The following is a 26,840-nucleotide window of genomic DNA, read 5'->3' as shown; positions in this document are numbered from 1 at the left end:
GTATACAATTTTTGTTTTTCAAAATGTCATCCAAAAATATCGTCAAATGAATGATATTTTTGAAATTTTAGGTGTTGGGATAATTTTATATTTTTTTTAAATAAAATTTTGGCAATATTTTAACTTATCAAATAATTTTTTATTAATATTTTTGAGAAAATAATCTTTTCACTATATTCCTAAAAATTATAATTTCTGAATATAAAAAAATTTATCTTCTACGAAAGTAATGATTTTTTCATAATTCAAACCGCAATAATGTCACTTGGACAAGAGAAACGTGGTTCACATGGCCTACTAGAAACGTGGTTCACAAGCGATGAGGGGACTGAACGATGTAACAGCACAGGTGAACCTTGTCTGGTTAATGATGAGAAAGAACATATGAGCAATAATGCTACGGAACCACGATATGACAGGGAACCAATAAGACAACTCCACGGTCGCTTACTGAGTAAATATATGCAACGCTTATGTATCAATGGAGCCACTTGTTGCCAAAGTGATTAGTCCCGAATGTTTGGAAATGACAAAAAAAAAAAAAAAAGGAAAAAGTCAAAGAGAATATATCTTAAGTAAAAAATCTTGTTTAGGGTTTTCTAAAATGAATTGGAAAAAATAAAATAAATGAAGAATCTTGATCTATTAAAATATTTATTATTTTTAATAAGTTTTTACAACTTAAACATTGAAAAAATCGTCACTTGTTTTTTTATATGATGAGGGAATCAATCCTTAATATATTTTTAATATGATATGTAAAAAATTTCAGTTATTTATTAATTGTCAGTAATTAAGATGATCATATGATGTTATGTATTTAGATATATGGAAGAAAAGAAAATTAAATAAATCAAAGGAAATGAATTTAATGGAAGGATTTGAGGGAATTATAAATGTTAAACCATAGTTTCGTTTTATTTATAAATTTTTTAAATTTAAGAATCACATCGACTAGAGCATATATTTTATACTACAAGAGTATCTACTCTTTTAGTAAAAATAGAAAAATATCATGCTTAAATGAAAATAACCATATATAAAAGGATGGGTAAATGTAAAATGATAAAAGTCAATTACGTTATTTTTCACACTAACATAGGAGTTTTGTGATAAGCTTCACGGAAATGGATCATCTAACATGGGCTTTTTGACCTTAGTACTGTCGTTTTCATAAAGTTTCACCGGAATAATTTTTTGGTCAAACATATTATCTATATAATGCATAACGACGCGGTACTGTGGGAATCACTTTATGACGTGACACTTTAGCAACCACGTCCTTTGCATTTGTTCTTGTCATTGGAACGTGATACCTTGGCAATCACGTCCTATTCCCTAGACCACTGGAACGTGATACCATGGCAATCACGTCCTATTCCCAAGACGCGGGACACTCTCAGCCACATGTCAGTGGGTCCCATCCCAAAAAGAATTCAACAAGAAGCGGTAGTGTATAAGCCACGTTCCAGGTTACAAGTCAAGTCAAAGCCAAACAGATATATATGTTTCACCTAAAATTTAGGCATATTGATATATTCATTGTAAAAGAGTACATAAAATCTAATAAATCCAATATATACCCATGTTTCGTGTTTGGTCTGCTTTCCCGATTTCCAATATGTGAAAGAAACAATTTAATCCAATTTTTTTAATGATTTATATTAAGGTAAACAAAAAAAAAATAGAATCTATGCAAAATTCATACTTCAAGCCCAAAGGGCTTTTGTATGAGTGAGTGTGTAAGTGAATAATATAAATCATTATAAAGACCTTCATCCAACACCTTAAAATTATAATTTTATTGTTAGTAAATTTCTAAATTAATTATTCTCTGGTTTAAGAGTTAGTCTTCTAACCAGTAAAGAATAAATTGCTAGCAACTATAAAAACCATTTTGTACGAAAATGACTTGTTGTTTTTATTGGATTTTTTGAACTCTTTTACCGTGAATATATCAATATGTCTAAATTTTAGGTGAAATATATATCTGCTTGACTCCGACTTGACTTGTAACCTGGAACGCGGCTTATACACTACCGCTTCCCGTTGAATTCTTTTTGGGATGGGACCCACTGACATGTGGCTGAGAGGGTACCGCGTCTTGGGAATAGGACGTGATTGCCAGGGTATCACGTTTTAGGTCTTGGGAATAGGACGTGATTGTCAGGGTATCACGTTCCAGTGGTCAGGAACAAATGCAAAGGACGCGATTGCTAAAGTGTCACGTCCTAAAGTGATTCTCACATTACCGCGTCCTTATGCATTATATAGGTAATATGTTTGACCAAGAAATTATTCCGGTAAAACCTTATGAAAATGACACTACTAAGGTGAAAAAGCCTCTAACATGCCAAAAAAACATGATACGGTCATCTAGGAAGATCACAATCATACAAAAGTAAATCAACGGTTATGATTTCGTAACTACCTATTTTATCATTTTTTCTCTTTCCTTTTTTTTTACCATTGATCCACCTTTGTATGGTTATGATTTCCCACATTGCATTGTCATGTGAATTTTCACATTAGAGGATCAGATCCAAGCTTTACTTCAATCCAAAATCTTAATACATTATGTGAAACTTAATTAATTATTTTTATATCTTTTGTATCTCTCTAACATGTTATTTGTAGTTAATTAGATTTGTTGCCGTCTTTCTCTATATATCTAAATTTCAAAATGCTTTTAAATTTGAATAAAGGAATATTTTGAAGGATAATGTGATAATTCATTATTTTTTATTTTTAGAGAAAAATACTGTCAAACGCCAGAAAAACATGAGAATTTCATTTTTCGGCGAAAAAATATAATTAATAATCATCATAGTTTGTAGGTGTAAAACGAAATTCAAAAGCCACAAACTTCACTGTCATTCTTTTCATTTTCAAAAATAAATGGCGTACCCAACTAATTTTGGCAGCTCGGGTCTCGGGAACTTAGGCACATGTGATGTTTCCCACTTCCCAGTCCCTGAGCTCTGTTCAGTGTTCACCAACAAAACATTGGTTTATGTCATTATGAGTCGTAATTGGTGCCATTCATGTACAAAGTGCCAATAACCAAACAAACCTACAAAACTTGCAATCGTCTCTCTTCATCAATGAACATCGACCATTTCTTACTTTTTAAGATTTTTTTTTTTTAAAGTATTACATTGGTGAATCCTATCAAAATTTGTTAATATTTATAAAAAACAAAATATACACGCGAAATTCACAGGTGACAAAGTATTGTGAGATTTGCAATAGCTCATATGCATTATAAGGTTCAATTGAAATTTCTCAAGAAAAGATTTTTTTTTTAATTTTAGTCTTATTTTTCAATATTTTTACTAAGTAAAATGAAAATAATATTAATGAAGCAAATATATAATTTGATTAAATATAACTGTTTTTAAAAATTAAAAATATTTAATAATTTTTTAAATTTTTTAAAATCATTTTAAATGGTAATTATTTTAATCAATGGTCACATCAATTAATAAAAAGGATGTACAATTATTGTCCTTTCATTTATGGGAAAAATATTTATCCTTTTAAATTACACAACTTATATCCTTTCACTCACATAAAGAGAGGGGACCCACACCTTTATTTTTTTTTGTCAACTCTCTCTTCTCATTTATCTATCTCTTTCTCTCTCTTAAAATGACACAATTTTACATATTTTAAAATGACACACACTTTTTCCTTCATTTATTCACTTAACTTGACCTCTTGGTCACTTTGTTCCTCAATAATATTGGGACTTTTACCGTGTTGCCACTATTTTCCAAAAAGGAAATTATCGAAATGTAATGGTGGGAAAAAAAATTTAAACAGTCACCTAAATGTCACGTTTTTTTCAAGAAAATATTTAAATATCACGCAAATAATAATTTTTATTAGACTGTCACGTGTTCAAGTTCGTTACTATTCATAGGGAACTTGCTTAGGAAATGTGACATGTTTGTATTAATGTATCATGTTCTATCAGTTGTAACGAACTTCGTCATCTATGATTTCATGGCAGGTGCACATTCTGAAACAAAAAAGCTGACTGAACTAAATTTGTTATAACCGATAGCAAACTTGATACGCTAATGAGAACATGTCACGTGACCTAACCAAATTCGTTATGACTGATAACGAATTTAAACTTATGACAATATGATAAAAAGTACTATTTTATGACATTTAGGCAAAATATGTGAATCCTACTTTTTTAATATGTGTATACAGTGGCGGAGCCAGGTATATCTTGGGTATGGCCTTGATCCGGGCTAAATTTTAACAAAGTATACTTATTATATGTAATTATATAACGGGTTCTCGTTTTCTGCAGTTACTGCAGATAACTTACCTGCAGTAAGCCCAATACGACGTCGTTTTGGGACGGAAATCATGGTATTTTTGTAATTTTAATTTATTTCAGGGTTATAATAGTTTTTATATTTATAATTTTTTAAGATTTCAATACCAAAACGACGTCATTTTGAGAATAAATGCAGATAATTTATCTGCATTAACTGCAGAAATATTTTTCCCTTATATAATTAATTATAATTTGGCCTGGGCTACAATTTGTATTTTGATCCTATCTAAAACTTAATATTTTTGGTAAGAGATTTGAGTAAGTTGTATTGGGTTATATGTTCAATTTCCACTTGTATAAAAAAAATATTTAGTAAAATTATAATTCTTCTTGGTACTGCGTGCTCAGGTGCTCTATATTTAATATAATTTAAACAGTAGGGTGTTCATCAACTGATCCAAACCGATTCAAACCGCAGTAACCGAACCGAAAAACCGATAACCGAATAACCGAAAACCGAAAAATCGAAAACCAAAAAATACCGTAGATTTTAATTGGATTGAATCGGTTTTCGGATTGGTAGATGAAAACCGATCCAATCCAAACCGATCCAATATATTAATTTTCCTCTACCTACTTGGGTCTTTCCCCAATTATAGTCCAAAAATTTCTAACCCAAGACCCATTAACCCATCAGCTAAATCCAAGAAAAAAATCTAGTCACATCTCATTAACAAAATTTTATCTATGTAGAGCTTCATATCTCATTGTCCAAAAAAAAACAATTATATTATCGTTTACTGATGCTTTTTTATTTAAAAAATAATAATTACAAAGTCAATATATACAATAGATGTTATTTGCACAATAATCATGAAATAAATTTTAAGATTTTCAAAAAATCAAAAATCGATCCAATCCAAACCGAAAAAATTGGATCGGATCAGATCGGATTTAAAAAAAAAATCCAAACTGAATGGATGATTACATGATCAAACCGAAGGGATTGGATCGGATAATTTTTGCTTCAAAAATTGATCCAATCCAGATCGCGAACACCCCTATTAAATAGCGAAGTTATATTTACAAACTTTTTGTTTATAAACTTTTATAAAATACACTATGTACTCCCAGAAGTACACTATGTACTTCTGAGAGTAGATAGTATAATTTGCAAAAAATTGCAAAAAATTTTTATAAACAGATTCTTTTCCAATTTAAATATATTATGATATGAACTAACTAAAGTTAAGAAAAATAAATACACATAAATTTTTTTGGCTCAGACTCAAATTTGAATTCGGCTCCCCCACTGTGTGTATAGAAAAATAAAGTTATGTTATGTAACATAACAAACTATAATCCTTTTTTTAAATATGAAAAGATGCATTTTGATTGTTTGTGGCATGGCACATTGGCTATTGCAACTATACAAATTGGCAGGAAATTTGGTGCCTCAAGAAATATGCTACATGACAAATCATACGTACTGCAACTAACAGTACATTTGACATCGTGGACCTCGTGACAGTTTGAAAAATAATTTCAGCCTCGCAAGTCGTAACGTTCTGATATTTTATTTTTGGGAACGTGACAATACGGTCAAAAGTCCCTAATGTTATCATTTTACTGATTCGTTGGTAGTTATATTCAACACAAATTAATATTTTTCAAAATGATCTTAGAATAAGGTTATATTTATAATTAATTTTTTATAATTATAATAATAATTTTAATGGTTGATTTTTGTTAAAAAATAGTTATTATTATTTGTGAATTAATAATTAATTAATAAATTTAATTTGAGAAAATAATAATCGTTAAGTGACGAAAATCAACGATTAAGATTATAATTGTAAAAAGTTGTAAACAAAAAATATAATCTTCCTCATGATCTTATTATATAAAAAAAAAGCTAACATTAAAAATTCATTAAGAGAATATTGAAATAGATTGAAAATAAATAATACTTTCAAAAAATTTAAATTTTAACATACATATATGCTCATGCTCATGCTCATCTGTATGTGAAAGGAAAAGAAAATATTATATAATTCTTTAAAAGTTTAGTTGTTTGTATTAGAGAATAATATAAATCATTATAAAGACCATCACCCAACATCTTAAGATTTTGTGTTGTAATGGTTCTTAACACTTTGTTCGTGAGAGATGACAATTATTTTTTAAATTTGATTTAAATGTACAATTAATGTAAATAAATTTCATGGAATTTTTTTTATAAAATATTTTTACATTATTTAATAAATTTAAGATCTCATAAGTTGTCGAGTAAATTAAATAATATAATAATACATTATTAGATAATAATATAAATTATTTTCCATCAATCGCGTTTGAAAATTAAATTTATATTTTTTAAACATATATTAGTCAAGATTTATTTAGCTTATATTAGACAAACAGATGATGCTTAGAAAGTAAAAGCATGAAACACCAGAATAGTTATGTTAATCTAATGGATACTGGTATCCAAATTAATTAAATATTATTAATCGTTAGTTTTATAGTAAATATTTGAGGATTTGTTTAGTATGATAGTGGTACCCAGTACCCACACTACCCATTCTTGGGGATTATATTTGAAAAATTATCAAATACATATATAATAATAATATTAAGTAAATATTTAAAAATAGTCATAACGCTAGATATTGATATCGTACAAATTTAGAAACAATTAATAGTTTTTCATTTTTTTTAAGGAAAAAATTCATCAATGCCCTTGTGGTTTGCTTCAGAATCACTTATGCCCTTGTGGTTTATTTTTATCACATATGCCCCTGTGCTTTGTAAAAAATAAAAAATTACAGGGGCATATATAATAAAAAATATACTCTTTTGCAAACCACATGGGTATATGTAATAGAAAAAAATCACAAGGACATAAATGATTCTGAAGCAAACCACAGAAGCATGAACTTTTTCTTTTTTTAAACGAGAACTTATTATTGAACAGTGTCAAAGCTTCCTACACGTAATTACAATCAGAGACGGTCCACACGGATACAAGGTGGACCGGGAGGAACATTTTGTACCCAAAATGGTATAACTCTATATTTATGTTAAAAAAAGTTTGACACCTGCAATCATTTTACATTTTTTTGTTTTTACTTTTAATTAATTTAATTCTTTATTTTTTATTGATAATAGTATAATTCTTGATGTATTTTTTGAAATCCTTGATGTATTTTATAAGGGAGAACATTTTATTCTGTTGCCAGAGAATTATTTTTCCTTCCTGCATAAACATATTTTAAATAGATCCCACATCATATAGAAAAAATAAAATTAATTTTTTGAGTGTGCTGGAGAGGGATGGAGCGCGACTAAGCGCGTAATCACTTGGTACACGTTTTCTTACATTAATCCCTTACTATATTTGTTCAAAAAATTAAATCGATGGAATATTTTGAAAAACACATTTCTCGAATAAAAATCCCGAAAGCGCAAAACTTTAATAGTGTCATAATAGCATTTGTACGTACACAAATATTCACCTCCGGGAATCTCCAAGCAACTAGAATTATTGTCCTTCCCATTTTCAGAGGAAGTACATGTATATTCGAGTTCGTTGGTTATGATCAACACCTTCGGTTAAATTAGTTCTATTATATGATATTAAAGCTTATCACTAATTAAGTGTTAACATTTTCGAATCTCATCATCCGCTTTTTAACAAAATTAATTATTATTATTTTAAATATTTTAATCGATTCATCACTTTGTGACTTATCTAATTCGGTAATTAAAAATTAAGTTTAAAATACATACAGATAAGCTATACGTGTGTGAAAGAAATTTTTTTAGAGTTTGACCCCCAAAAAATAGAATTAAATATTAGACTGCAGTTTTGAACTCTGGTTGCACGAAACAAGGAGTTACACACTTATGCCAAGTAATTAGTCATAAAGCTTCGTAAAAGAATAAGAGCTAAGTAAGTGAACGAGAGTATGTGTATTCGATTTTTTTTAATATTATTTTTAGGAAGGATTTAAAATTTAATATAAACTCATTCCGAATAATATTATTTTTCGTTGAGGATACACGTGATTATTAAAAAAAAATCTCCATAAAAGACTAAATTACAATAAAGGCTATTATAAAATGTAAATTACGCACCAGAAAATAGCTAGCCACGAAGCAAAGGACAATACTGAAAAACGAAGAAAATTCATTTGTGCAATCATCCATTGAAAAATAACACAATGTACGTAGAAACCCACTACAGCTGTTGAAACATACACACGATGTCGGAAACATGGTACAAATAGAATCTGTCTGCAAGACAATGAAGACATCCGAGACATCCGATCAATTTAATGCACGTGGAACACTAGTACATCACATGGGGTCCACATATCACCACTATTTTAAGCATGATACATTAATTCAAGTCCATACAAATAAAAGGTTAAATATTTTTACACAATTTTTTTCATACAGTCACAATTCAAGATCAATTTATAGTTGCTAATTAATGCCATCATGAGATGATCCATCATAACAGCTCCCGCATATATAAAGAGAAATGGAAAAAGGCATTTACCAAATCGAGTTCTCCATCTTTTACACAATTTGAGAAATTCGCCTTTAGATGCCATTTAACATCTCAATTAGAACATACAATCAAAAAGGTTCTAGTCTATGTTTCTAGATAATTCAGAACGCATGAGAAAAGCTACTCTATTCATGATTTAGAATTAACTGAGACATTATTGAGTGAAATTTGAAGTTTATAGTGATTACTAAAGTTTTAAATATTTGTGCCAACAAAGATGAACACAGTTAGTTAAGGATTTGGTTTATCCCCTCAAGGGCAAGGATTTGGGATACCGGTATCTAACTTCACTTAAATTTTTTGCCTACAAAAAAAAGGTTTTAAACATCTATTTGATAAAAAAAAAATAGATCATGTGGCAAAGAAGATTGATGAAATATCTAAAAGACTATAAATTTGCGTTGAAACATCACCTCGATAAGGCAAATGTAGTCGCATGTCCTTGCCCTTATCTCATATGATGGTTCAAGAGTTGGAATTGATAGAAAAGTTTAGAGACATGAATTTGACAATAATCCTGAGCCTGATTAGTCTGAGGCTGTGTAAGCTAGAAGTCATTTGTGACTTACACAAACAAATTAGATAAGCTCAAGAATTAGATGAATTTCCTAAGTCTAAGAACCAAGATTGTTTCACAAAGACAAGGAATGAGACTACCCTATACCAAGGAAGGATTTATGTCCCCAAAGATGGAGAATTAAGAGAAAAGATCCTAGAAGAAGCACATAAGAGTAAGATGACAATTCACCCTAGATCAACCAAAATATATCAAGATCTTAAGAAAATATTTAGGTGGCCAAGAATGAAGAAATAAATTGCAAAGTATGTTACCAAGTGCTTGATCTGTCAAAAGGTGAAGATTGAACATAAAAAACCCACTGGATTTCTCCAACCATTAGAAATTCCAAGATGGAAGTGGGAGTTTGCTTATGATTTTCGTCATGGGACTATCAAGTAGGGGATGATATAATATGGGTTATTGTGGATAGATTGACCAAATAACCCATATTGCATCATAACATATTTCATGTGTCACAACCCAGAAAATATATCTTTTATTCTTCACACGTCATAGATAAAGAGTCAATTCAATTAAAAGATGATTTGAAACATATATATAAAAAAAAACACAGATTATTGATCATAGTACCAAAACTTTGAGAAATTAGATAATTCCTATAATAAAAGTTATTTAGGAATAATTGACGCTAGAAGAAGTCACCTAGGAACTGGAAGAAAAAATTAGATAAAGATTTCATCAGCTACTATAATAGATAAAACAATAAAACAGATTTTATGGACAACTTTTTTTTAGGAGAGGAGAAAATATGAACGCTATATAAATAAATAAACAATTGGTGCTAATTGACCTTTTGCCCTTGTTTTAAAAAAATTATCACTTTGCCCCTTATTCCAAATTATATACCAATTTACCATTGTTCGACCACATTGATCACGAGTTACTCGAGTAAATTAGGCAAGTGGGCATCTCAAATTTGGATATATGAATATTTTTTATTCAAACCAAGTTCTAATATCTTGAACATGTATAAATAGACTTAGGATGGGTATTTGCGGGTCCAAGTTCTTTATACCCTTAAATTGTGTAATCTTTAGAAGGGCATAACTTTTGGCTCGGTTGTCCTAATCAGGTTTTTTTTATTTAATGTAACTTTTTGAGATCTACGCTATAGCAAATACCCAGAGGGGATTTGATAAAAAAAATTCCACAAAAATGCTTCTATCATGGGTTTCGGGAATAACAAACTAAATAGGCATAAATCTTTAAAAGTAATGTCACATGAACATAAATATGTATATAAAAACTTAGTTTAGTAAATTTAGTTTAGGGTCTAAAGAGCTTGGTGTTGGGTTATTTAAGCGTTATAAGTCTTACATTGGTTGATAATGGGCTAGGTGAAGTGTATATAAGTGGATGAATCCATGAACCCAATGCCTTAAGGTTTTGGATTGAGATGTGGTGTCAGATCTACTTGGTGTATTTGATCCACTTAACTTCTTGGTGGTGGTCCTCCGCCACGAGCTTACCCTGGACCCGCCTGACACTTGGAAGGAGATTGTTCTCAATTATTTTGGACCGTTGAACCCATATATGAAGTCCAAATATGTGTGTGAATGATATAATGTTTCTTTTAATGTTAAAGTTTTTTTTTTCTTCATAATTATAACTATGTATTCCCGAGAATACATAGTTATAATATTAAGTTATTTTTGTTCTCTCTCTACGTCACCCGATAATGTCTGAAAAGTTGTTCAGAAGAGAGGAAAAAAAATAATTTTAATATTATAATTATGCATTCCCAGGAATACATAGTTATAAATTTTTTACCACACCAATCCCTATATACAACCACTTTACAAATTATTTTTCCTATATATATATTTACTAATTTATATTTAAGCAATTTATATTCAGTAATTTAGTTTTTTGCAATTTATGTTATTGCATATTATAATTGTATATTTATGTATATATATTCTTTTTTTTTTGGTAACCATGTATATATATTCTAATTTATATTTAAGCAAATTTAGAATTTTGCAGTTTATAATTTTTTTTATATGTGCATAATAATGTCATATACGTGAAAAATATCATTCATGTATATATTTAATTGTTTATTTACATTTCTATATGTTCATTATTTTGATATGTTGTTTCTTTAATTTTTATGTAAAATATTTCAGTAAATTTTGCATGGTAAATTTCATACTGTAACAATTCCTATAACTTATATTTTTTAAATGTGATTGTTCTTACTTTTTTTTGTTATGACAATTTTAAATAATTGTATATTATGATTTACAATTCCTTTTTATGGGATCCTTTTGGAGGTATATGCATGTTTGTCTTATTGTTTGCCTAAAGAGTTTATGAGATTTCTCATAGAAGGTAATTTAAATATGTGCGTGGTTAAGAAACTAGTTTTCTTTAGTTAAGAAACAGATTCCCTAGACAAGATAAGGTAAGGGTACGCCTTGCAAAGTACAAATCTTTGGTAAATAGAAAAATTTATGTTTATGAAAATGTCTTGACAAATAATGTTTATATATCTGTGATGTTATAATATTTCAAAATATTATGATGTTGACGTTATTTAATTAAAGTCATAAAGGATTTTTTCATAATAAGTTGTGGCGAGAAATAATACACTTCTGCGAAAACCCTTTAATTGTTATCTTCACTGAGATCAATATTTCATTAAGTGTGTACTTCCAGATACGAAGGACAAAACCTAAAGTAGATGTTGTGTATGTGCAAGGCAGAAGTATTAGCCAATAAAGTTTATATTTTTACTTGTGAAGCTTTGTACTAAACCATGATTGTATTTTGGTTGTAGTATTTGTGTTTAGTATTTTGTAAGTGTTGGACAAGTGGCCTCAAACTCAAGAGGAGGAGGTGAATTGAGTTTTGAAAATATTTTCGCAAAATGCCTCACTTTCTTTCTTGAAAACGTTTTTCTTGAGTTAATATAATGTTGACACAAGCAAAACTTAAAGAATAGAAATTAATACAAGCAAATAGTATGCAAACTGTAGATTTAAATAAGCTCAAGTATTCTAATAGTGCTTATGTAAAGAGATAAAGAGTTAGAGAGATTGCAAACAAGATATATCCTGGTTCGGTCACCACCACCGTGACATATGTCCAGATTGAAGCCGCTCGTTCAACTTTCCACTAATGATCAAGCTTCAAGGGTGCTTGACAAATCACTACAACCTTCAAGAATTTAGGTTCTTGAAACCCTTAAACTTTCACTCACTTTCTTAGGCTATGAGCAACCTTTTCACTAGGGTCTCATTACCCTCAACTCAAATAAACAGAATGAGAGTGTTTAGAAATGGATTTGTACTCTTGAAGTACAGATTATACAAGTTGAAGCTTATGGGTATTGATCAATGACAAAAGAATGAAGCTCAAAGAATTTTTATGATCAATATGAGTAAGAACAAGTGATGAATGAGTTTGATTCAATGAGAATAGTCAGTAATGATTGCAAAATCAATGGAACAATAAATCTTAGCTTTCTGAATCGTAATAAATAAGTTTATATAGGTGTTGGCACGAAACTAGCCGTTAGAAAGCTTACTGCCTAGTAAGTATTCAAATACTTTTCGTGAAGTATTCAAATACTTCATCAGGTATTCGAATACTTCATCAAGTATTCAAATACTTTTCTTAATGTATTCGAATACTTTGTTCACAGCATAAGTATTTGAATACAGTCAAGAAAGTATTGGAATACTTTCTTGACATAACATAAATAATGCAATTTTTTGAGTTGTAAAGCATTTCTACTTTCCTCTGATCACTTTTAATGTAATTTCTTGACTTGTTGAAAATGTTTTGAAGTTACCAAATATGTCAAGGGTCTTTTTCATAAATATTAAAGCTTTCAAGTGATTGATGTCATGGATAATGCATGCATAGAGTTAAATATTCTTTGAGCTCATTTATGCATCATTAATCAATTACCTTTACATTTAGATCTAATCTCTCAAGGATATATTGCAATCTTGATCTTTGATCTTGATCATGTGTGTTGAATGATTTGCTCTTGTTGTTTTGTTGAATTACTTCCTTGGACTTTTGATTGTTGCAAGTTGTATTATCTTTGACGTCGCTTCTAAGCTTGTTTGTTATCATCAAAACTCTTGTATAATTGAACTCTTCATTTTAAGTGCATTGGTTTCACAGTAAGGGTGACTTAATACCCTATATTGGTTTGATGATTTGTACTTTGTTATTCTAGAATAAAGTCAATTTCAGTAAGACTTATATTCCAAATCTTTTGTGATACACGTATATAATTAGAATTCAAAATATGTAAGTAATATTCCTAGGTTGATAATCAAAGGTTGTTACAGAGGGAATGATAATTGATAAGTAGGGGGAAAATGGATTCATACACTTATTGCAATATTTTGAAGGAAGGTAATAGATTTGGGAACAATGGTGAAGTCTTGTTCATTCTCTATCTCAAAACTTTTTGAGTTTTAATCTATATAGAGCTTGAAATATATTTTAATGAAGAATATTATTTCAAAGAAATAAATAGAATATATACAAAAAATATAACACTAAAATTTACTTTAATTTTGTATATTTAAATGTGACTATAATATAATTAATGAGAAGCCATTTGTTTTGGCAAGCATTAAAAACTTGGCAATTAATTCATTTTGTATAGTATTAACAATTTTTTACCTAGGCCTTATAAGTCTCATAAAATTCATTCGACCTAATTTGTGTCTTTACCTTCACCATTTCCCCCCCAAAAAACCATCACCATCATTCCTCACCACTGTTTGTGTCGTACCTGAAATTCCACTATTGATAGTTATTAGTCCAAATCTATTATATTTATCGCGTAAGGTAGGGTTTCATAGAGTTCGCCACATTACGCATACCTTTTCCTCCGGTGATTGAATATAATGCCAGAATTTATCCATCATTTCATTTCGGTAAGTTGCGAAATCATTGATCATCGATTATATATCATGATGCAAATTATTTTTTCTTCCTCAATTGGATCTTTCTATATATTATTATATGATTTTGTATGTGGAGTATTTTGGGGGGAAATAAGAAAAGTTTTTTTCTTCTGAAATTTGAATAGAAGAAAAGCTTGTAATTTCTTATGTGTTGTTGTTCTTGAGAGGAAAATTATGTTTGAGATTATTTTGTGTTGACTGTGTGTAATTGTATACATTTTTGTGTCTCATGCATTGAGGTGTTTCTAGAACCCTAGAGCCCCCCGAATTCAACTTTTGTGATTTGTGCATGTTCAGGTGGCCCAATGGAAGTGTGGATAGGCTCTCATACTATGTGAGAATAATTAGCCCTAACTCTATTTCAGAAGCTAGTTCAAGGAAAGAGAATTGCTCAAACATTATAAAGGAAACATTGCTCGTATATTTAGGAGATGTGAGATCTACGAACATATGCATTTATATGTTGTGAATCTTTGTTCCTTTTTTCTTTTCAAAATGCTCATATATGGTTATTTTTGTTCATGCATTTATATATAAAATTTCAATTAAAAAATATTTCATTTTATGAATGTTCAAGGTGCATTCCTATGGATTATGTGGTGTTTTTTGCATTAAAATTCTACACCTACTCTTATATGATAAATACTAACAAAAATGAATTATTCCTCATGATCTTGCAAATACAGCAGCGAGGAAGAAACGTGAGCTGATATAGTTTTTTTAAATTATTTATCCTTTTAATTCTAAACAATAAAGTTGTTATTTTATGATATTACTAATTCGGTATGAAATGTTAGGAAACTCGGGGTTGGCTTGCAAAGGCTCATTAAGGAATCACTTAACTTCCTTCTCATAATGAACATATAGATTTTATTGTAGAGGATCTCTCCTTTCCTTGCACAACTCACCAATCCTACATCTTGCTAGAGCAATTCCTTACTCAGACTAGTGAGGTAGTGGTCAAAAAGCTATGACTCTTCTCTTCGTTATCATTAGAGAATATTTTCGATTCTTTACCCATTGAAGATATATCTTACGTTCATACATTTTATAAATTGTTACTCTGCTGAAATATAAAGCTATTATGCCCTTGCATATTCCTCCTCTCTTAATCCATCATGTAGTTGGGATGACAAAAGTTAAACACAAATGATTAACTTTTTCGAACTAAAAGTGCCAAAACTATGGTAATAATACATACATTGAAAATATTCTAATAGTGGTTACCATTTACTAACTTTGTTGTTGTTTATTTTTAATAATGCAGGTGATATGGAATAACTATATTAAGGCTCATATTTAAAGCCTTCACCATGAAGAAATACATAACATCCTAGTCAAGAAAGGTTGCTCATACCACTCCTTTGCAAACTGATCTTCAAGTCACCCTTACAAGAACCAATTGAGAGACATTTCTACCTCATCACTTGCCGAAAGCAATCAGAGGCATTTGCCAAAGCTGGTCATCTCCTCACTATAAATATAAGTGTGCTAAACATAAGGTACACATTCTTCTACATGAATTTACATAAAATTTGACTTGCGCGTCAGAGTGTCTTGCGAGTACACTCCCTACCTCGTTCTAATGAAGACCCAAGTGTTAAAGCTGCATCAAATCACTTGTAGAAATTCATCAATTATGGTTAGCTTAAGTAAAACTAATATGGTCAGCAGGAATATGTGATAAAAATACTAACAAAAATGAATTATTCCTCATGATCTTGGGTCAAAGATGATAACGAGGAAGAAACGTGAGCTGATATAGCTTATTTAAAGTATTTATCCTTTTAATTCTAAAATATAAAGTTGTTATTTTATGATATTACTAATTCGGTATGAAATGTTAGGAAACTCATTTGGGTTGGCCTGCAAGGCCCATTAAGGAGTCACTTCTCTATCTTCTCATAACGAACATATAGATTTTATTGTAGAGGATATCGCCCTTCTTTGCACAACTCACCAATCCTACACTTTGGTGTAGCAATTCCTTACTCACACTAGTGAGGTAGTGGTCAAATGACTATGACTCTTCTCGTAATAAAAACGTAAAATTATTATGCTCTTGCATATTCCCCCTCTCTTAACACATGAGATATACATACCCCTACGGTGACTCCTTTAACTTTGGCCCATGTCATTATCTCTATAAATAACCACGTAGCAATATACTTCACCATTTAGGGAATAGAGGTCTAGTTCTATTACATAACAACTCAACTCATAACAAAAAAAGGTTGATCTTTTGCCTATGATGAGGCTAGGAAAATGAGAGCGAGGAGAATATGTTATTTATGAGTTTATGCTGTTAATGAACAATTAACAACTAGAATTTGCATGCTATTACATGTTGTTAATGTTATTAGGCGAACAAATTGACAGGATTTCTTCCCAAAAAAAGAAGGGGCCTATACTAAAGTATTTTGGGAAAGAGCAATCAAAGACTGTTCAAGGCATGAGATTTGGTGTTTGCTCCTTTCACGCACTCAAACCCACTAGCTGTTCTGGGGTCTCAATGATGTATTCAACTAGTGGTGTCACATCATGTGAATCGAGAGGTTTGAAATCAGAATTACATTCAAGTGATGCAAGAGTTCAAGCTTTAGAGGAACAAATGGTATTTCTTGTGCAAAACTTTAGGAGTCAATTGCGGTGTGGTTTTCCATCTTCAAAATATATTCAGGTAAGTTGTTCATGTATATATTACCATTAGTCATCTCTCGTATAGTTGCATGAGTTATCTCTCATAGCTGACAAGGAATCAGAAAATCATTCATAGTGCTACAATCCATTGCATCTCTTGAATATGCTTCATGTTTTATTCTTAGTTTTTTTTTTTGGAAATTTTTTGGAGGTTTTATTGATTTACAAAATATTATATGCATGTCTCAAATTAGGTACATTAATAAATAAAAGTAATCAACGAATTTATAAAAACAAAAACAACTCTTAATCATAAATTGTAATTTTTCTATAACATCATATTTTTGTTCAATAATATTACAACAGTAGTATGAATAAGCAGAGATATTATGGGCTCAAAGAGCACTTTGTTTTATTCTCTGTAGGCTCAGGCCCGAGTCTGTTGTTTCAGAGTTCTCTTGAAAAAAAAAAAAAGATGGCGACGACGTCGTATCAGCTTCCTGCAGTTTTGTGCTTGTACATAGCGCGGCGCGTGGCATAATGCTACAAAATCTGCCGCTTCAACGAGAAACTTGCGTTGAGCTGAAAATTCCTGCAAACCGCAGAGAGCACAACATAAGAGGATAAACAATTAGGGTTTTTTCAATTTCAATTTATTTGCCTCTTCCATTCTTGTGCTCCCACTGTAGCCTTTCCCCTTCAATTTCAATATTTACAGGTAATGCTACATTTCCTTTTGGTTCTTTTAATCTTCTTTTTGCTTTATTGTACTTAAAATTTATTTATTCCTCTCACTCCTAATGCTTGCAAAGAACACCCAGAAAAACAAAGTTTTGATCTTTGTGAATTTCACAAACACATGGTTCTTTGGAGCTTTTTTTTTTGGTGAATTTATTATGGTTGTCTGCAGTAATAGATGACAGACTAGGGTTTAGTTCTTAGGGTAATTTTTTTTTTCTTCATCTGTTTTGAAAATAATAATAATTTTTTTTAGTGGGTTTGGTGTGTGAGATAGATGTTCTCTTGTTTTTTTTGTTAATCTTAAATTCCTGTTATGGGTTGGTGTAGGAGGTCGTTGTGTTCTGATGCATTATTAAAATTTGCAAAATGAATGATGCAAAAGAAAACCAGGAAGTTGGCCAGGGCGTGCCCTTGGCTGTGGAAGAAAACCAGCAGGTGGTTGATGCACAGGTTCAAATGAAACCTGAAGCTGCTTCTGCTCCTGTTTCAGTAGAGGAAACTTCAAATCATGGTGAAAATGGGAAGGCAGAGCAACCTGCTGAGGATAAAAATGTGAAATTTGAGGCTGCTTCAGAAGGCATTCCGCAACAAGATGTTGAAAATGGGAAGGAAGAGCAACCTGCTGAGGATAAAAATGTGAAACTTGAGGTTGCTTCCGAAGGCATTCCGCAACAGGATGCTCAGAGTATCCTTCACTCGGTCCCGGTAGAGGCTGATGCTGGGATTTTGAATAGAATGGAGTGTGGAGAAGCTTCTGATGGGAAGACGGAAGTTGAAGAATTTCCTGAGAGTAATAAGGGCGTTGAGAATGATGATAATGTTCGTCAAGATAGTGTTAATGATGCTGAAACAGCAGTGGAGGAGAAGCCTGAAGCTTGCGGAGTGGCTGATAGTAAAACATGCGATAATGGTGACCACATACCCTCAAGTCATAATGGGCCTGCTGAAAATAAAAATTGTAATAATGGTGACCTTATACCCTCAAGTCATAATGAGCCTACTACACCGCAACCTGCCCCTGCTGATACAAAAACTGAAATTAAGAATGTGTTAGAAGTTGAGAGTAAGGCTGATGAAAAGCAAGCTGCTGAGCATGTAGATAATGGGAATTCAAACTCAAAGCACATGTTTTTCTTGGATCCTGACCATTGTTATGATGGTAATGAGTCAGGAACGGATGAGGAGCAATCAGCTTTTATGAAGGAGCTTGAAAACTTCTTTAGGGAGAGGAGCATGGAATTCAAACCTCCCAAGTTTTACGGAGAAGGGCTTAATTGCCTTAAGTGAGTTATACGTGTTTATTTAAACTTTTCCCAATCTTTAAATATGACAAAAGTACACCAAATTCTAAAATATTTTCACTTTGGCTTAATGTTTAATTGTTGGAATATAAGGTTATGGAGAGCTGTAACAAGATTGGGTGGCTATGATAAGGTATTTTTTTTTTCTTTCTATTTTTCTTCTCCTGATGAATCAGTTTACAAATTTATGTCGAGGAATTTGGATGAATGAGTAAATATAGAGGTTCCTAGTAATTGCAAGCAGCGATTACTGGTTAAGCTGGTTGACAAACCTCATTTGATTGTTTAGCACATATCATTATTATTATTATTAATTATTTGGGTAACTTTTGTGGACTCAGCAGTGGTAATATGTTTATTCTCACATCAGTGTGTGAGATACTCTGCTATCATTGCCGAGGTATTTATGATTGCTAGCGTTGTATGAAAATAAGTATAATTCAAAGTATACATGCAATACCCAAGATTGTAGATATCTAAGATTCCCAGATATCCTACATTCTCATGACTATGGCATTCAGACATAGGCATTCGAGATAATGAGCTTTCTTAATTAATGGTATGAAGATACCAGCCTGCCAAATACTCCCTTAATGATCCTGAAATCTATTTTTGGCTGATACTTCACTTATAAAATTGCATAATTTTCTTCTATTCTTAAATAGGTTTCATGTATTTTACTCTAGAAGAGCAAAATTTCTGGGGGTTGTTTCTTGAGCCAAATTAATGTTGATTACACTCTAAGCTGTCAGTTTGTTTACTTTAGATCAGTTGTTTTGATTGTTTCCAGGATATACAGCTAATTGGCTTATATTTATGAATAGGTAACCTCATGTAAGTTATGGCGGCAAGTGGGGGAGTCTTTCAAACCTCCAAAGTAAGGATCGACTTGTACTTTCTTATCTAAATCTTGTTAATGGCTCTGAAATTGAAAAGTTTCTTATATGTGCAGTTTGCATTTCTGTTTTGTGTCTCTTTAAGTGTTACTGGATGTCAAATTTGTGTGTTCTGTCTATTTTGCTAAGCAATGGCACTATGCAATGATAGTCTGTATTGGAGAAGGATGATGAGAGCAATGGAAGTGTTTTTGAAAGTTCCAAGTGTCAATGGAAAACAAACTGATGGATGCTTGTGGTCTTCCAATATTTCTTCCCCCCTTTTCCCAGACCCTTTCCAACTACATTTTTTTACCTTCCCTTTTTCCTTTTTTTTTTCGGGGGGTGGTGGTGGTGGCAGTTGGGTAGGGTTATTGACTTATTGGATATTGTCAGCTGTTTGGATCGGAATTATTATTTATAATATATTAACACTGTCCTCTATTTTCAACTTATGCAGGACATGCACCACAGTTTCATGGACTTTTAGGGGATTTTATGAGAAGGTGATTTTAGAATAATAAGTGATACTTTAGCTTTTGTCTCTCTTTCTTTAATTACTTTCACAAATTACTAGTACAGTTTGTGTCTGTGTCTACTTGATGTTCTAAGTTTATATGTAGACTTTTTGTTTGGACATGAGTATTGACTTTTGATGTAGATGATATTCATTTACCTGAATTGCTTGGATAATTTTTGTTTACCACAATTTTCTGGTTTGTAAGATGATGAGCATCAAGCTATATGACCTTATCGGAGAATATTTCGTACCGCTTTACATAGTGGCCATGTGACAAAATCTTCTTATAATAAATTTAATACTGAAATGTGACATGGGCTACATTTTTTGTTTGTTTCCTTGCTCATGGTTGGCTTCAAATGCCTATTTTTTAACCATACTTGATTTAGAGGTTAATATGACATATTGGCTTACTTCATTATTATTTTTCCTATTTGCAAAATGTCAGAAAACTCTTATCAGATATTGTACCTTTAGAATTATGCATATATATTTTCTTTTTAACCCTTACTTTATTATTACTGTTTTTGATATACTACAGGCACTTCTTGATTATGAAAGGCATAAAATAAAAGGTGGTGAGCTGAATGTGCCTATTGCTCCTCAACCAGAGCCTGTTAATGTTGAAAATCAGGTAATATGTAATTTTTGTGTTTGATTTCCATAGCATGAGCAGTAATATAGAGGACCATTCTCATCAAATTCCCTGAAATAAGATGGGGAACTATTGGAAAACCACATTCAGCATCACCGTTATTTCACTGATTGACCGTGTTTGGATTAGTTTATTTTTGTATTCAAAACAGCTTATTTATCAGGTTCTTACTGAGAGCTTTTGGAAAGAAAAAAAAAGAAACGACTTTTCTCCCAAAATAATCAAAACCAAACATGCATTTACTAAACTTCAACAGGGTGCAATACTGTTCAGATTGTCTATCAAAATTATTTGTTTTGGTTTAAGAGAAGATTTTTAAGTCCTATTTATTAGTTCAAATTGCTCCTCATATGTTTTATCTCTAATAATTTTAGTTGCTGGCATGTGTCACTTCTAATGTTTGTAGTGGAAGTGGACTGACACTCAGATGAACTTTACCTACAATGTTAGAGGTTTGGATCTTGGAGGCACCATTATGGAGAGGGTTTTGCCAAATTACCACCCCTGCCCGAGGGATTAGGGTCACAGTTATGCCTGTGGGGGGGACACCTAGTCAAAAGATAAAAAATATGTCGCTTCTAATGTTTAGTACAAGATTGTTCTGAAGTCAAGTAGCATCATTATTTTACAGTTTCTGCTTTCACAAAATTAAATTGTATGTGGGTCCTCTCGTGCCTCACAACTTGAGGAGGCCTAATAAAATTTTGTTGCATCAGGAAAAAGTTCATTCTTGCGAACGTACTCCCCAGGCAAGATACTTAAGGTGTTAGCTACAGCGTTGCAAATGAGAAATCATAGTGTAGATCAAACTGCCGAATCAGAAAAATTGGACTTTTAGCTAGTGGGTATCATCTTAAGAGAATAGATAACTTTTAATAAGTTTTTTCTATTCAAATCCAACAGGAAACGAAAAGATAAAAGAGGTAATCTAATATTATAAAAATAATATACAGGATGGGTAACTCCTTTTTTTGCCCCCACGTTGCGACATGTTTAATCTGCATTTTTGTAGTCTTGTCTACTAATTTTTCTCCTTTCCCCGCCTATATGTAAGTAATGACCTGCATGTGGGATTAAGACATCATTAACTGTGAGTTAAATTTCATATGGAAGTTGCTTGGTTAATATCTGAAATTGGTCTCTACTTTGTCTTGCAATCCTGTAAATTTCCTCCTTTAGATGTGGTAGGCTTTGCAAGAGGAATTGAACTATGACTCTGTCATTATTGCTATAATCACTATAATTTTTTGTGCCTTACAATCATTTTTAAATGATGAATGTGTCCAGGCTTCAGCATCAGGCAGAGCCCGAAGAGATGCTGCAGCGCGGGCTATGCAGGGTTGGCACTCACAACGTCTCCTAGGCAATGGGGAAGTTAGTGACCCTATTATTAAGGTCTGGTAGAATTTTGAAGTTGTGATTTATGTTCTCCTGAATTCTTTTTCAGTTTCTGTGTCATTACATCTGTGTAATTCCTTTGATACTTTTGTTTTTCTTAGGATAGGAATTCCGTGTCTGTGCAAAAGCGTGAAAAGCAGCTTAAAAACATCAGTATGGTCTTTTATCCTATTGCTATCATTTTTAACAGTATAGATGGTGTTAAATGATTCTCACTATTGGATTCCCCCTTATTGATTCAGATTTACTTAAACGTAAGAAACCATCTTACATGGATAATGCAGTCAAAGCGGCACGCAGTAAACCATCTAAACCACAGTTAGGGCACAATTACTCCATTTTTTACCTCTCTTTTATCTTGTGTGTTGTGCTTTCTTACTTATATATTTGTCTAGTTAACAAGTGTGATATGTTGACAACCCATAACCTCACTACAAAGTGTTTACTTTGATGCTTTGGTTCATTCACTGACTTGCCTGCGTGTGTTGATGTGTGGCTGATAGATTGGACACAGCTGTGGTCGATATTGGACCTCCTGCTGATTGGGTAAAAGTCAATGTGCAAAAAACTGTAAGTTCTTTATTTTGTGTTCAAGTATAATATAAGCTGTATATGTAATTTACTCATAGCAATGAAAACTTTTCTGTGCAGAAAGATTGTTTTGAGGTATATGCTTTAGTTCCTGGTCTTCTGCGGGAAGAGGTACTACATATTCTGGTTGTTATATCTTTAATTTATCTGTATCAATTGTGTTATGATGAAAATTAAGCTTGTTGTTTTCTTTATTTCCCCCTTGGGAGGGTGTGAAATTCATGGTTGAGTGAGTGAGAAATTCAGTTTATACCAGGGCGAGATTACTTGTTTCTATATACTTTGTGATACTTCAACATTGAGCCATAAAATAACAAAAGAAAGTTGATTACTTGATTTTGTGTGAATTGCTTGATTCCCGTGTATAGATCCATGGTACATAAGCAAGCATAGTGGTGGTAGTCCCATTGACCAATCTTTTTAATAAGATTCTCCAGACGAATAAGATGCCTGATGTATGGAGGAAAAGTATGATTGTGCCTATCTACAAAAACAAGGGAGATATACAAAATTGTTCAAACTATAGAGGCATTAAGCTAATGAGCCATACTATGAAGTTGTGGGAGAGGGTTATTGAACATCGCTTGAGGAGAGATACCAAGGTTTCTGTAAATCAATTTGGATTTATGCCAGGAAGATGTACCATGGAAGCCATTTTCTTGATGCGGCAACTAATGGAAAGATACCGAGAAAAGAAGAAGGACTTGCATATGGTGTTCATAGACCTTGAGAAAGCATACGATAGGGTTCCAAGGAAAGTTTTATGGTGGGTCCTGGAGAAGAAAAAGGTTCCATTAAAGTATGTAAAGGCAATCAAGGATATGTACGATGGGGCTACTATATGTGTAAAAGCTTGTAACGGATCATCAAGTTATTTTCCTATCACGGTAGGTGTACACTAAGGGTCGGCTCTAAGTCCTTACCTCTTTGTCTTAGATATGGATGAACTAACAAAAGATATTCAAGAGGAAGTGCCATGGTGTATGCTTTTTGCAGACGATATTGTGCTTACTGATGAGAGCAATGAGGGTGTTAATAGAAAACTCGAATTGTGGAAAAGCACATTGGAATCCAGAGGATTCACATTAAGTCGAAGCAAGACTGAGTATCTGAAGTGTGAGTTTTCTCTGGTACGAGATGAGGACCAAGAACCTGTGCATCTAAATGGTCAAGAGGTACCCAAAAAAGATGTTTTTAAATACTTGGGCTCCATTTTACAAAACGGTGGAGAGATTGATGAGGATGTAAATCACAGAATCAGAGCAGGGTGGATGAAATGGCGCAGTGCATCTGCATTTTTGTGTGACCGCAAAATCCCCCTGAAGTTAAAAGGAAAATTCTATAAAACGGCAGTAAGACCAGCAATGCTATATGGAGCGGAATGCTGGCCAGCACATAGGCAACATGGGCATAAGATGGGAGTAGCAGAGATGAGGATGTTAAGGTGGATGTGTGGTTACACAAGGATGGATAAGATAAGAAATGAAGATATTCGACGAAAGGTCGGAGTAGTACCGGTAGCCGAGAAGATGAGAGAACATAGATTGAGGTGGTTTGGGCACGTGATGAGAAGACCCATGGATGCTCCTGTAAGAACAGAAGTTTGTTACCAAGAGCTAAACACAAAAAAAGGCAGAGGTAGGCCGAAGCTTACTTGGGGGAAAGTAGTAAAACAAGATTTAATGGAGTGAGATATAGATTGGCGGACAGTATGTCTTAGAAAGGAATGGAGAAAAGCTATAAGTATGGTGGAGGGTTAGACCCGCTGTTATTCCTATGTTCCAGATGGTCCCTTTTTAGTCCTTTTCCCCTTCATTTCCCCCACTTCTTCTTGTCCCTTTCTTTTTTACTTTTATTTATTTATATATACATATATATATTTTTTTTTTATTTTATTTTATTTTATTTTATTTTTTATTTTTTTATTTTATGTGTCTATTTTTATTTATTTATTTATTTATTTTTTTTGCTTTTTTTTTTTTCAACCGTTTTGTATCTTTCATGTGGGTTCATCTACCACCGACCCCAATTAATTTGGGATAAAGGTGTTGTTGATGTTGATGTTGACAAAGATGATGGTGTCCTTGCTTCAAAATGTTTTATAACAAGGGTATCAACAGTTTTAAGCTACATGCCAGCACATGGAGTAGAACCCTTGAAAACTGTAGGTGCAGTTTGTGCTCTCCTGAATTAGCAATTTCATTAATGCCACTATTATTTTTTTGAAGATAGTTAATACAACTTTACATTAGAGGATTTGCTTTTGGCATATGGGGATCAGAGTTAACTTTCCGTAAAGTGCTTTAATTGACTTATTCTACATTTTCCTTTTCTAGCATTTATTTTATTGTAAATTCTGTTTGTGGTAACTTTGTCTTTATTCAGATTTGTTAGCTTTTTAATGCAATGAGGCATGAATTTAAAAACATAATTTACATACTGAATTGAAGTTGTGGAGTTGAGGATAATCATGTATACTTTCTCAAACCAGGTCCGTGTTCAATCAGACCCTGCGGGTCGCTTGGTTATAAGTGGTGAGCCTGAGCATCCGAATAATCCTTGGGGTGTGACACCATTCAAAAAGGTAGATTTTCTTTTTCTTCAACAATGAGAAGGATGTTTCTGGCTTTGTCATTTTTTCAACAACTGCTATTGTTTCAACCTTCTACTTGATAATAACATGTATTGTTTACATGTCAATAACTTGTATAAATCCATGATGTATGTGCTGCAATTGTAGTGTTCATAGCAAAGCACCGTTGGATTTAAAGTGAAACAACCACCCTATATCTTCATCAATATTATTTTGCATCACTTGAGCTACAACTTTATTTTTTCAACATACTTAGTTGTCAGTAATCATTACAGTAAAAAGCTTACTAATTCATTCCATATTTAATCCATCATTTTTTTTTGGGGGGTAGGGGGGTTCTACATTATTCTTCTGGAATACTATGGCGTGTTACTCTTCCCGCTTTCTCTCTAATATAAAGAATTTTATGAATCCAGGTTGTCAGCTTGCCCTCAAGGATTGATCCTCATCAGACATCTGCTGTGGTGACACTGCATGGGCAGTTGTTTGTTCGTGTTCCATTTGAACAATCAGAATAGTGGTAGCTGATGGTTGTATGCCAAATCTTCTCTACCATGATTTATAGTATAGTTGACCCGAAAAACCATTTAGAGGAATTATTTCTGCCCTCAAAACTGGGTCAATTTCTAGCTTAGTGTAGTACTGGTATATATTTAATATTTTATGTTTCGGATATTTAATTTAAAATCCCCGTACATGGTTTTCTCAAGCATTGTAATTTGACCATGTTAATATGAGCTAGGTAGGATCCAGCCATTGCTTGAGAGTGGAGATTCATGTCATAATATTAGCAACTTGATTTGTGACATTACATTATACTTTTGATCTTTTATTTGTTACCAGTTGCATTGAATCTGCCCCACTTGCACCTACACTAATTAATTGGCAGGCCTTTTTTTATTACTGTATTTTTTCTTATAAAAGAAAAAAAAAGTGTGTAAACTTACCTTTAAAGTATTTTTTTTGTATTAAAAATGATGTAATTTATTTTCGTCTATACGAATTATTCCTCTCGCGTCAGATTCAACTTTTATTTGGAAGCTTGTAGCCCACAAGAATTAAACTCTTCGTCTTTTGGTTAAAGAAATTCTTATATGGTGTCAATATAACCCTTAAAAGTTTAAACAATTTGA

At 32.1% G+C, this 26,840-nt stretch overlaps 1 protein-coding gene across 1 annotated transcript; it reads left to right on the top strand.

Moving 5' to 3' along the window:
• Window positions 1-17,603: 17,603 nt before the first annotated feature.
• LOC133288039 (AT-rich interactive domain-containing protein 6-like) lies at window positions 17,604-26,529 on the top strand. Its single transcript, XM_061485735.1, has 13 exons — window positions 17,604-17,751; window positions 18,102-19,057; window positions 19,169-19,208; window positions 19,900-19,952; window positions 20,411-20,456; window positions 21,012-21,104; window positions 22,413-22,520; window positions 22,625-22,676; window positions 22,766-22,841; window positions 23,027-23,093; window positions 23,175-23,225; window positions 25,606-25,698; window positions 26,124-26,529. Exons 2-13 carry the CDS (start codon window positions 18,141-18,143, stop codon window positions 26,223-26,225), a joined length of 1,698 nt encoding a protein of 565 aa, XP_061341719.1. The 5' UTR covers window positions 17,604-17,751; window positions 18,102-18,140; the 3' UTR covers window positions 26,226-26,529.
• Window positions 26,530-26,840: the final 311 nt, after the last annotated feature.

This window comes from Gastrolobium bilobum, unplaced genomic scaffold, assembly GCF_033153095.1.
Source record: "Gastrolobium bilobum isolate Gb01-03AN ecotype WA unplaced genomic scaffold, APGP_CSIRO_Gbil_v1 utg3205, whole genome shotgun sequence".
Taxonomy (NCBI): domain Eukaryota; kingdom Viridiplantae; phylum Streptophyta; class Magnoliopsida; order Fabales; family Fabaceae; genus Gastrolobium; species Gastrolobium bilobum.
Note: the sequence above shows the minus strand (reverse complement) of the source record. Positions and strands in the feature narration are given on the sequence as shown.

Bases quoted from the DNA above. Each gene is read 5' to 3' on its own strand.
- LOC133288039 (XM_061485735.1), top strand. From the start codon at position 18,141: ATGAATGATGCAAAAGAAAACCAGGAAGTTGGCCAGGGCGTGCCCTTG. The intron at 19,953-20,410 runs GTAAGGATCGAC...CAACTTATGCAG, and splicing joins GAGTCTTTCAAACCTCCAAA to GACATGCACCACAGTTTCAT. The intron at 20,457-21,011 runs GTGATTTTAGAA...GATATACTACAG, and splicing joins TTAGGGGATTTTATGAGAAG to GCACTTCTTGATTATGAAAG.